The sequence below is a fragment of the Bolinopsis microptera genome, chromosome 7 (genome assembly GCF_026151205.1).
Source record: "Bolinopsis microptera isolate Bmic1 chromosome 7, MBARI_Bmic_1.0, whole genome shotgun sequence".
NCBI classification, from domain to species: domain Eukaryota; kingdom Metazoa; phylum Ctenophora; class Tentaculata; order Lobata; family Bolinopsidae; genus Bolinopsis; species Bolinopsis microptera.
The window spans coordinates 875,241-887,612 of NC_087078.1; the positions used below are offsets into that span (position 1 = coordinate 875,241).

Consider the following 12,372-nt stretch of genomic DNA (forward strand, 5'->3'; position numbering starts at 1 on the left):
ACATTTGGAGGACAAAACTTCATCACAAGAAAAAAAAGGCCTTTGGTAAAAAAGTATTTTTTTTTCTTTTCACTGACTTGGGTTAAATGATTTCCCATATTTTCACAAAAAATTACGTCGGGTCAAAAAAGGGGGTTTGGGTTTGGGTGAAATTTAAACTCGGGGCCAGGGGGCCCCCCCCCCCCCCTTTTTTTTGGGAATTTTTTCCACATAAGAAAAATTGCCAAATAAAAAAATTTTCCCTAAATTCTGGACAGTTACCTAATTACCTTAAACAAGTATTTCTTCAGTCAGTCTTCTATAACCACGAGAAAAAAAAAGCGGGGCAAAAAAATTTTGGGAGACGGCGAACGGGGAACACCCCAAATTTGAAGACAGTGGCTGCTGAGTGCTGACCTGCATAAAAATCTATCAGCATCAGTAACTTCAAAACGGGGAAAAAAACCTCCATTTCATTTCCGACAACTACACCTGTTTTTCCCTAGTTTTTCCCAAATATTAAGTAACTGCATTAGTTTGGGTTTAAATTTTTAAAAGGGCCCCTACATCGAACAACCCTAAAAATTAAAATTTAAATGCAAGAGTGCACAATTTATCACAAACAAATTTTTCCCCTTTTTTAAATTCTAATCAACCCCCGGGTTTTTCGTCTTTTTTTTCCCCCCAATCGGGCGATAATCAGAAATTTCATAAACCTCTCCCACTCTAACTTCGAGATTTTTCCCAAAAGGGTTTCCCCAAACGTTTTTAAATTTATATCAAAATTTTTTTTTTGAACATAAATCTATTGGGGGTTCACCCAACCCTATTTTTGGCCCACAGGTAACAAATTACGTTTACTGACCCACTTCCAGCATTGACAGGACCGAAATCCATAAATATAATCAGTTGTAATAATAATTATGCACACCTATAATTAACGATTATCCATCTGCCGATGATCGATTACCATTTAATATTTATCATCGTCCGGATCATCATAATATTTTAATTTAAAGTTACAATTGAACGGTGTTAAGAAAGATAATTTAAGAGAAATGTTTTGAAAGTGCCTGATTTCGAGTATAAGATCTGTACTGATACATTAATTTTCAGATTGTTATTATATAGTTTATTTGTATTTGTTATATTATCTTATCCGCACAAGTTCGGAAGCCATCTGAACGGTATTGCCAGACACAGGCATATATTTATTTTGGGGTATCATGCTCTCAGAAATTTCAACTCAGTCCGATATTATAGTTATACTAACCTGCATTGCATAAGGTTAATTGTCTCTCAGTCTAGTGCATAAACCTTTTATTTTGCATAAACCCTTTATTTTGATTGGGAAAACTTAAGTTTAATGTGGTTACCGTCTCTAAAGTTGGCATGATAGTTAATAAACTCTTATCTATTATGTCACTGAAGATGACGCCTTTCAACATGTTTGACGATAGCCTGTAGATTGATAGTTTGATCTCAGTATTTACAACAATTCATCTAGTTCGATTGATTCAAAGGGAAACAAATTCCTCTCTTATCTATTATGACTATATTTAAATTCAATCCTGTAAAGTAATACTCCTTTTTTAGTAATTTATACATGTGTTTTCTCCTTCTGATTTTTAAACTATTACCGGTCACGCTGAATAATAATGACATCAGTGAATTTAAAGCTATCGTTAACATCACTCAGAAAATGCGCGTCTTTAGCGCGTGTCTTGTTGTTATGCATCAATCCTTCGGTAGATCGGCGAGATGCACCACTGTGCCTCACCGAGCTGCGAAGGATTGACATCGTGAATCAAGGTGTTGAAAGATTTGTATCCACATATCAACAACATTTCAGAGGTTCAATAATTTTTTCCGCGCAGCTTGTTGCATGGAACTATTTTCACGTTTCAAAGTAAATTACCCAAATCACAAATACGCTTACTGGGTCGCGCTTACCCTGTCATTCCGCCTAATCTCTAATATGTTTATAAACATAATAGCCTTTGTCATACATCATACGTTGTATGACCCGCCGCGCACGAGTGCGCGGCTCCCCCTGCATCGTCGAAACTCTACAGGGGTGAAGCGACAGTGGGCGTCACCACGTGATACAAAATAGCCTGGGATCCCCAGGTAAAAATACGCGAGTTATTTAGTTTCAAGTATGCTAATCTATTATCTAGCATACCATTCCCATCGTGCGAATTGATATCACTTTTGCTACCTGAGAGTAATTTTTAAACAGTCTTTCAAAAGGTCTTTTAATGAAAAACATTTTCCAAGTTGTTTAAAAATTGTTTCGCACAGCTTTGGCGGCTTTATAATTACATCACATTTTTAACTTTCTTTGCTGCTCGGCGCCTAGCTTGTCATTCCGCCGAATCCCCATTCGGGCTGAGTGAGTTCAGAATTACAACCTCCATCGCACTGAAAAAAGTTTTTATGCTCATTGGATGTTATGTGTTAGTGCGCGCATGACCAGCATTCACGTGATGGCTTATGATCAATTGTGGTCTTAAGAAACCATGTGTACGCTAACGAACTACCAATTGTAAAGAAAATGACGTATACGCTACAAGAGCCGTGCGCTGAGTTAGATAGTAAAATCTGACTATTGGATCGTAAAATCGCAACAACGCACCCGCTTGCGCGTTTGAGAGGGTTCAAACTAGTAAGTAAGATATATAAGTTACTCGGGGACCTGGGGTCTCCGAGTAAGACTATTCACAAAACATGAATTACTTGTTACAGAGAACCTGTACCGATACCGTTGTTTAATGGAACTTTTTAAGATCATTAAGTCACGAGAACCAATTTCGTTATACTACTTATTCAACATATCAAATAGGAAAGATAATCTGTTCATTACACCCTCTCCAACTAATCAATTTATTTATAAATCTGCATGGCTGTGGAACGAATTCCGTAAAGTTGGCCCGTTAAATTTCACCTCCACATGCGGATCTGTCAAGAATTTACTTAAACAGTCACTTCTAAGAGCTCAAAACCGGTATGGAACTGAGTGGTGTGACAGAAATTTCACTGAATTCTGATTATGAAGTGATATTTATTTGCCTGTTATTCCCACTTAAGCACTTACTGACTGACAAGCTTATCTATGAATACCATGCTTGAATTTAGGTAAACAACATACAACTCATTCCCAGTAACGCTGAGCGCAACCGCCGAATGACACAGTAATATGAGACCGCGCATAGCATTGCGCGCCCATGCTGTGCGCGTTGTCGGCCGAAACTTGGGAAGTTCCCGCTCTAATATTCAGACGACAGTGATGACTCATTAAGAGCACTAATTTCGACCACTTTCCCGGTCGAGCCATACCAAATCAAACTAATTGACCCACGTGTATAGCCAATGTCCTGGCGGTGCTGAGCCGATGTAAAACTCTTCTGTAAACTCTTTTGTCTCTTGTAACTTGTTTATATTTTATATTTTAGTTATACTGTGTACTGTGTACAATAGTTATAGCGTATAGTGTGTGTAGTGTGTAGTGGTTATTTTGTTGTGACGTGTCACTTTATACTTTGCTACCAACGTCAGCCTTGACTTACCATTTATTGTAATTGGTACAGCATATATCAAAACTAAAACACTGTTTTCGATCTGACGGGTGATGGGCTCTCTCTGATGGGACACAGTTCTAGGGGGTACCCGGGGTACGAGTTAACGAATAGTGTTCGTGTCCTTCCACAATCCCCTCTCATTGTGTTTTTGACGGAGGAGAAGCCTAGTTCATCCGTCTGCATCGCTTAATCGAGTTGAAAATTTAGCCAATAACAAACTAAATTACATGTTAGACTGATAGCAGGTGTAGAGTTTATAACATACAAATTCTAAATTTTTGACGGCTGACGATGGTAAGTCGCTACGTTTAATTCGGGACTTTTATAGTCTTGGAGCTCAAAATGTCTCGTGCTGTAGGCCGTATAAACGGCGCACACCACCGCCCCGCCTTACTTCACGGTTGCGGGGCGGAGCTGGTGCCGTTTGTCTCGGCCTCAAGTGGCGAGTGCTTGCCCATCGAATACACGATTGAAACACTAATTATTTATTGGAATTCTACAGTTTCCAAAACGAAGTACGAAGATATATTAACTTTGAGCTTTGTTTTGGCGACTGCTTCATCGATGGGCGAGTAGGTATTTGTTGTTTAGCAGTGTTGAATATTGGAACAATTATATAATGTATATCTCCATCATAATATAGGCTAGTGTAAAGATATATAATCAAGAATACAAACAAACGCGAACGGTATTAGTAACTCGCTAGATTATAGATGTTATTTAAACACATATGTTTACGTCAATTATTACTAAAATTAATATTCTTTTTTGTTTTTGCTTTAATATAATTACATTGTACATGTCACATGGATTAATGGATTAGTTGAATGAAACGTGTGCTACAAATGTCTACGCCTCACGCAGAACTGCGTACCGCTCAGTACTAATTCATGCTCATGCTTGAGCGGTACTGCTGTTCACAGTGGCGCGCACTCAATTTAATCACAATAAATAACGAGCGCGCGGTTTTTTGGAATCTCTCCATTATTATATTAATTAGATCGCAGTGCTCACGGCCTGTACTTAGTAAAACAAAATTTCTAGTAATTAAGAAATGTGACATGTAATTGTAAGTTAACAATTAAATAGATCCTGTGCGCGGCGCCTACATCTGACCTACGAATTTCTGAACAATTTTAAATTGTGGCTGTGTGCGCGGCGTACTGTATATGTGTTTGAAATTGAAATTTGAATTTATTTATGAATATAACATTATGTATTGATTATTTGTGGTAAATAAAAATTTTTCTTTCCAAAAAAAAATTTTTCTTTCCTTTGCGAGAAGCAGGCAATATAATAGCAAGCTAAGTATTATGTAAAGGATTAACACTGTCAATCAATTGAAACGGATGTTGCAAAATAAGGCAAAAATTTTGATACTGATTTTGTTAGATTTAAAAAATAAGATTTTCAAAATTTTAAATTCTGTGTATATGTTATTATTAAGACCACCTATCAAGAATATGCTGTCGCATACTTTAAGAGACTGTCCAAAATGTGTTATATTGTTAGCTATTTTAGATTTAATAATAATACAAATTTTGTTTTACTTAAAATTTTGTTTTACTTAACAACACTAAACAATTACTGTTTAATCTGTCTGTACCACCAGCACTTACATTATCATATGGTACCAACGAACAAGATGTGCAAAATAATGACAACACTTATATTCTGAAGTTTATTAGGAATAAGATAGGCACATAATATTATATGTCATGACAGACGTTTCTCAAGCCATGCACCGGTTGCATGGAAATCTCTTCCACTGATGTGAGATTTATTACTGATATTGACTGTTTCAAGCGAATGTTTAAGAACCATTTATATAACAACAAAAGCGGTAGTAAAGTTAAGATATCAGATTTAGATATTAATTTAGAGCCAACAAATTGAATTGGCTACTTTTACTACTACAACAAAGGGTTTTTATGAAATTTTCTAAGATTTTTTATTGAATTTCTATATAGAAATTTTATGTAGGGTTATTGTTATATTATGTGTATATTGTTTTAACTGACTGTTTACTCTTTATATAATAATAAATAATAATAATTTTAAACTTTTAAATTATAGTGGCACAACAATTTAAAATGCACAAGTGTGGCACGAAAACAGTTCAGGACACAATAAAACCTGAAAAAGCAACCCACATTTATGTTCTAAACCAGGCAAGTTAAGGGTAATAAACTTGATACACTAAATAAACGTTAATGTGTATGCATTTTCTAGAAATATGTAGGGAAAAACTTGATAGTGGCAGCAGGCTAAGACTAGGTTCAATCAGATAGATAAGATGATTAATATAGTTAAAAAGAAAAGCAGATATGGACTGCTTTAAAACTTTTATTTTGGAAAAAGTTTGTTTCAGTAACCATTGAGAACCAGTGGCCTTTTGTAACTGCATCTTTAACCTCAGTTTCACTTTGAAACGTCAAGTGACTGGTAAAGTCAAGTATTCTGTTCTATGAACATTTATTCTAGTATTTTGAAGTGTAGAAATTGTTAAGATCTTTAATTTTGTACTAAATTACTGATGTTTTATAACGTTTTAACGGGGTGTAATTTTGTTAGGTAGGTATTTAAAATTATTAGTCTTTTGGAAATTGAAGTTTTGATCTTTACTATTTATTGTTAATAAAATGCTCATTGTAGCCAGTTATTTTAAGATTTTCATCATCAATAGGTTGACGGGGAAAAGGAGTGTGTGTGTGTGTGTGTGTGTTGTTCGCTATTGCTCACACCAAACGGCAACCTAGTAAAAGAATGAATAGAATAAGTTACATTCAATTTCAGCAATGGCCAATTGGCTGACTATAAGGTCATGGCCTGAACAAACAATTTTTTTAAATAGTCAAGTGATGCTAAAGCAGAGCACAAATGTGTAATAAGTTAATAGTAAAAGTGTTGTACTGGCACCAGTCTCCATCTTGGCTACTACTGGGAACTGTCATATGAAATCTTTGATAGGATAGATGAGTCTGTCTAATAGGAATAGTTATATGAAAGAGAATCCAATGATAGCTAAGAGGAAGAAAGTTAATATCAAAGGTATTTAGTTGAATTTTTTTAGTTTGTAATTATGGTTTTAAACGTAAATCGTTAATTTTCTGTGAATTTCCTGTTGAGATGCCCAGAGAGGCATTATTTATATTTATAATCAGGTAAACTAAAGGCTGCAATCTGGCAACTTTAAAATTGGTTCTTTTTATCATTTATTAAATGTTATTAAATATTCCATTAAGACACTTACAATCAAGGAGTTATAACTTGTACTGAATTATGTTATGTTATGTTATGTTGTGAATTCTGTAACTGATAGGCAGCCAATGAAGGTCTTACAGAGTATCTCCTAGATGATCATGTTTGTAAAGTCCTAATCAGTTTTGATGTTTTTTCTTTCCTTTTGTCTTCACTTTGCAAGATACTTAGTCTTTTCAAGAAAACAACAATTTCAAGAAATTGTTGCACTGCATTTTATGGTATATTGTCCTTTATCTGCGTTCTGCTTTCATAGTTTCAACAATAGTGAGTTCTAAATATACAGCTTTAAACCGACTATGTATGAATGAATGACATTCCGCACTCCTGCAACTCAAAAGCATGAGTAACTCGTAATAGTATGATGTATGATCAAATTAAATTTGGCGCTCACAGGTCCTCGTGATCATGTGATTGCTGCGTGAGGTTTTATACATGCGTGGCGCACCTTCAAGCTTAAATTATTCTCCTTATTGAGGCAGCCAACCAATGCAATGCGCGGCTCTATTTCTATGATATGATATGTTTTGATTGTGGAATCCAGTTGCGGCTCATGGAAGTTTGGGGATTGTTTTGGAGCTGGAGAGCGTCCAGAGGCAGTTTACCTGTCTTATTGATGAGGTGGGTACTCTTCCTTACAGCCGTAGACTGGAAATTCTCAATTTGACAACGCTGGCAGAGCAGATAATACGTGGGGACTGTATTGAAGCTTTTAAGGTTATTAATGGTTTGACCGATTACGGCTCAGATTTGTTCAAAGTGAGCAGATCTGGTCTTAATCTTGTATCATCCAACAGATGTTGTAAGAGTATGGCAAAGATTAGGAATCTCCAAAGTTCATTTCTTCCAGAGCGAGTTATTCCTTACTGGAACAAACTCCCTCCAGATTTTAAGAACTCAGTGACTGTTTTAAGTTTTAAGACTAAATTAGAAGGGTTTTAGAAAGATATGATTTCTAAGGATATTTCTAATGATTCACATTTTTGGAATGTTTCAAACGAAGTGTTAGGGAGAATTGAAGGACCTAGCTATGTTAGTAATAAAGAGAAGCATAATGATTATCTTTATTTCCACCCTTTCGTGGCAAAAAATCGATTTGTAAATCTTTATTCCACTGGGAAGTATGAATAGGGTTATCTTTTGTGGATGCTTTTTGAATTTATTTTAATAATGTTAATAATTTATTAATTTTGGTGGTAAGATATTTATATTTTTCCATATAGTGATTTGATACTTTGTAGACATGTGTGATGATGTTATGTCATAATTTTTACTTTTCTTTAAGTAAGTAAGTAAGTAAGTAAGTAAAGATTATGACATAACATCATCACAAGTGTCTACAAAATATCATTGCACTAAATAAAAAAATAATTTAAATAAATATATTTTTCCATCAACATTAATAATTTATCAAATTCAATTTTATTAATTAATAAAATCTAATACTAAATCTATAAATAATTCATTAATACTTCCCAGTGGAATAAAGATTTATGAAACGCTTCTTTGCCACAAAAGGATGAAACCAAAGATATTCATTATGTGTCTCCTTATTGCTTAAATAAATTACTTAAATTTACTTAACATTGTTTTTAATAAATACCAAAATTTAAAACTTGTTTTGTCTTGATCTCTACCTTTCTAGGATCTGTTCCTCTTTTGGTTGATTATGTCATTGTACTAACCTTTATTATACCTACATGTATTGTATGGCTTCTGCTTCCTTTTAGTTTAGTGTGGTTTACAATAAAAGATGTTTTAATTTTGTCATAGCCTCATAATGAGTTATATTTTTGTTCACTTTTACACATTTGCTCACATCACTCACACTCAGCCGCTCTGACATGGTAAACCACCTTCCTTGTGTTGTTGGTTAATCATATGAGCAGGATATAAATACTTCATTTCATTTCATTTCATGTTTGAGATAAATGAATGACAGGTTTATCATGAAAGGTATTTTTTGGAGAGGTTGGGCCTGAGTGGCCCACGGGAGGATAGCAGAAGTCATTTAGTTGCCTTTTTTAAGATTCACTTGATTATGAGGTAATCACAATCCAACATTCTGGTTATATATAGTATATTGTAGGTACTGTATATAATTCAATATGTATTGATTCTTCTGTGGAAAATAAAAATTGTATTTTACTTAAATTGTATTTTACTTGTAAAAGCTAGTTGGTGTATTCTTCATATATATTTATTTATACACTTGTTATCATTTAACTTACTAATTTGTAGTAAGTATCAACTTAAAACATGAAATAAAGTAATGTGTTGTGAATTTGACTAAATTATCCATTTAATCCATTTCAGAAAGAATGTTCAGACACAGTTAAATATAAATTGTGTCAAAATGTACTGCTGGCGATCCAACTTTAAAGCCTTATATCAAAACTTGTTTCAGATTTATGGCTGCACATTGCTTACAACCCACTGAGCATAGTGCTGTTAATATAGTTGATGTTCAATCAGAAAAACGGAAAAAGAAGCGCAAGAAAAAGAAGGAACCTTCTTACTCTGTTCATGGGGAAGTGATTTGGAATGATAACATTTGGGATGATAATGAATTAACTTACTATAGGAGACTTAGAGAGTTTTGGTCAACTCTATGTATTGATGATCGAATTCAAATAGCATCTTTAGAAAAAGACTTAGTTGTTTTAAAAATGAAAGAGCAGCAGCGGATAACTTGCAATTGCGACTGTTGTACTCAGGAAAGGCGGGAATTTGAAGTTGATGTTGAAGAGTGTTTTGCTCTTTATCATGACGAATTAATTCGAATGGATATGAGGAATGATTATGGTGATAAGCTTTCTCAAATGCCATTGGAAGAATGTGCTTTAAATGACACTGAATTTGTTTTCTATTGGAGTCTTTCATCGGATGGACATCAGATATCAGTTAGTCCTGAATTAGTTGAGGGTGGTGCTTTGTTTATTGACCTTTTAGAAAGTAGTCAGTATGATGATGTTGATGAAGACTTTTATGATAGGGATTTTGAAGATATTCAAGAAGCTACAGATGATCTTACAGAAGTTCAACTTGCATGGGCCAGGTTATTAGTGGGTAGGAAATTTTTTCAGACATTTATTGCCAGAATGTTTGAAGAGAGATTACTTGTAGCTTATCGAGAAAAGCTTGCATTTGACAAGCAGCAAAAACTTATTGCTGAAGAAGAGGAGGAAGAGAGACTACGAAAGGAACGAGATGAAAATAGACAAATTGCCCGGCAACGAAAACGTGAAAGGAAAAAGGAGCAGAAAAAAGCTGCTGCAGATAGGAAAAAGGCTGAAGTTGAGGAATTTCAAAAAGCTGAGCAAAAGAAGATTGAACAAGAAATTCTTCACAAGCTTGATGAAGAGAAGAAAAGGAAGGACAAAAGAAGATTAACTCGGACCTTTTCAAACAATGATATTAATGATGATGGTTCTTCTAATTCCAGTGGGAGTCGAAGCTCTAGTGTAGAGCGTGCTCTCATGGAAAATGTACCTGAACAAGCAAAGCTTTCAGAATGCATGAAGAAGAAGAACATATCATCAGAAAAGAAGAATCTAGACTCTTTAAAGCCGTCTACGAAGTTAAAGAAGGAAAATAAACCTCCATCAGCAGTGCCTACCAAAAATGGACTACAATCTTCTCCAAAGAACAGTTCGGTGAACATTATTGAGGAGGAAAAACCTTTGGAAACATCAAGGTCAAACAAAAAGCGCAGGCGGAAGAAGAACCAAAAGGTCAAAGATGTGGATACAGACATTCTTGTGAACAACACAAACATTCCTGGAAGTTCTAGCATTATTCCAAATACTGCCACTAAAAAGGATGATCCACTGAGGATAGTCAGAAAGACAGCTGAGACTCCCATATCTAAGAACATAACTGTAGGTTCTAATAGGGTTTCTCCTCCAAATATTACTAAAGCTGCTGCTGCCGTTTCTGCCACATCACCAGAATCTCCCAAGATAGTTGCTTCAAAGCCTCAAGTTATTCCTGCTGCCCCAAAACCTGGTAAAGTTAGTCCCAAAGCTTCTTCGAAACCTCTATATGAAAAGTCTATCCAAATACCTATTCCTCAACTGAAACCTGTATCTAAAAATTCTATTCCTAAGAATATCACGATCAAGAAAACTCAAGCTCAGGTTGTAACAACAACTACTACAACAACTGTTGTAGCTAGCAGGGCTGCGCCTGGTTATGAAAGGTCTATGAATTCTGCTGCAGTTTCTTCTTATGTAGCGATGACAACTTCTCAGGCAATGCAGATTCTTAACTCGCATACCTCGACAGCAGTGTCAATGGGAGCAACTACACAATCCGTGTGGGGAAATACTAGTCCAATTCCAATAACATCTGTGATAGGTGATTCCAAGACCACGCCAGTGAAGTCAAAACCAATACAAATGGAGAGTGAAATGCCTGAGCCTAGAGTTCCTACTCCTAAAGCTATCGGAAGTGAAAGAGCTGCAGACAGAGCAATTGGAAGTGAACGGGCTAAGTCTTACCATAAAGAAATGCCTCTCAATGGTTTTGGTGATGCTACAAACTGCTCTCCTTTTGCCAATTCGAATCCTCAGTTCTTTTTGGGTCTTCAGGAGATTTTGTCTTCGGCAAAACCGAATGATAAGAATCCTTCAGAAATGCTTTTTGAAAATTTGGATCCAGATTTCAGTTCAGGGTTTCCAACGTCTTGGACAGCAAGTTCTCAGAATTCACTATGGTCTGCAACCTCTCCGTCTTTACAGCAATCTAACATGAGCAACGCTCCTGTGTCAAACTCACTTGACTCCAGCAACAGCTCGAGGAGTAGTCCGGAAGTGAACTCACTGTGGATGCAACAACCTCCGCCCAGTCAGACTCCGCCGTGGTCTTGCACCCCAATTGGTACGCCCAAAGTTCCTTTAACACCCCCTCCGTTAACTCAGCAGCAGCAACAGCAACAACAGCAGCAGGCAAACTCGAACATGCCCATTCCTGGCATCATCCACATACCTCGGTCTCTGGCACCCAGCCTGTCACCATTCCAAGCTTTCTCAGGGCTGGATCAACGTGGTGTCCGGCAGCCTTGGACTCAACAAAAGTTGCACTCGGGGTTTGAAATGCAGCCGATGAGACCATCATGAACGATGTTGTGATATTGATGTATTGTAGCAATTTGGGTGATGTCTCCTGCCGAGTATGTTAGTTTTTGTTTAAGATTATTTCTTTTCTGCCTGATATTATGAATAATTTAGACGATAGTGATGATAATTTGTGTTCAAGAAAATATACGAGTGTTTTTTATGAAAGCATTTAATGTACACTAATCTTAATCTTTGGTAAATTTAAGTTATGCTTTTTTAAGAAAATTAAAAGCTATGTATTGATATGAATGTTGTTGAAATACGAGTACACTGTTTACTGCTGCATTGAATCAAGAGCTTGTTGAGTTTATATGATCTGCAAATGAGTGCCATCCCATTCTAATGAGTACACAGCATGTCACGTGAACAACTTCCCATGACCTTCTGAGAGTTTGAACAATTTTAAGCTTTTGATAAAATATATGTGTCGA

The 12,372-nt window shown here is 35.8% G+C and overlaps 1 protein-coding gene across 1 annotated transcript; it reads left to right on the forward strand.

Moving 5' to 3' along the window:
* Positions 1 to 9,922: 9,922 nt before the first annotated feature.
* On the forward strand, positions 9,923 to 11,941 carry LOC134818078 (uncharacterized). The gene has a single exon (XM_063827492.1). The coding sequence runs from the start codon at positions 9,923 to 9,925 to the stop codon at positions 11,939 to 11,941; it is 2,019 nt and encodes a 672-aa protein (XP_063683562.1).
* The last annotated feature ends 431 nt before the right edge of the window (positions 11,942 to 12,372 follow it).

Excerpts from the sequence above, each read along its gene's own strand:
- LOC134818078 (XM_063827492.1), top strand. The coding sequence starts at position 9,923 with ATGTTTGAAGAGAGATTACTTGTAGCTTATCGAGAAAAGCTTGCATTT.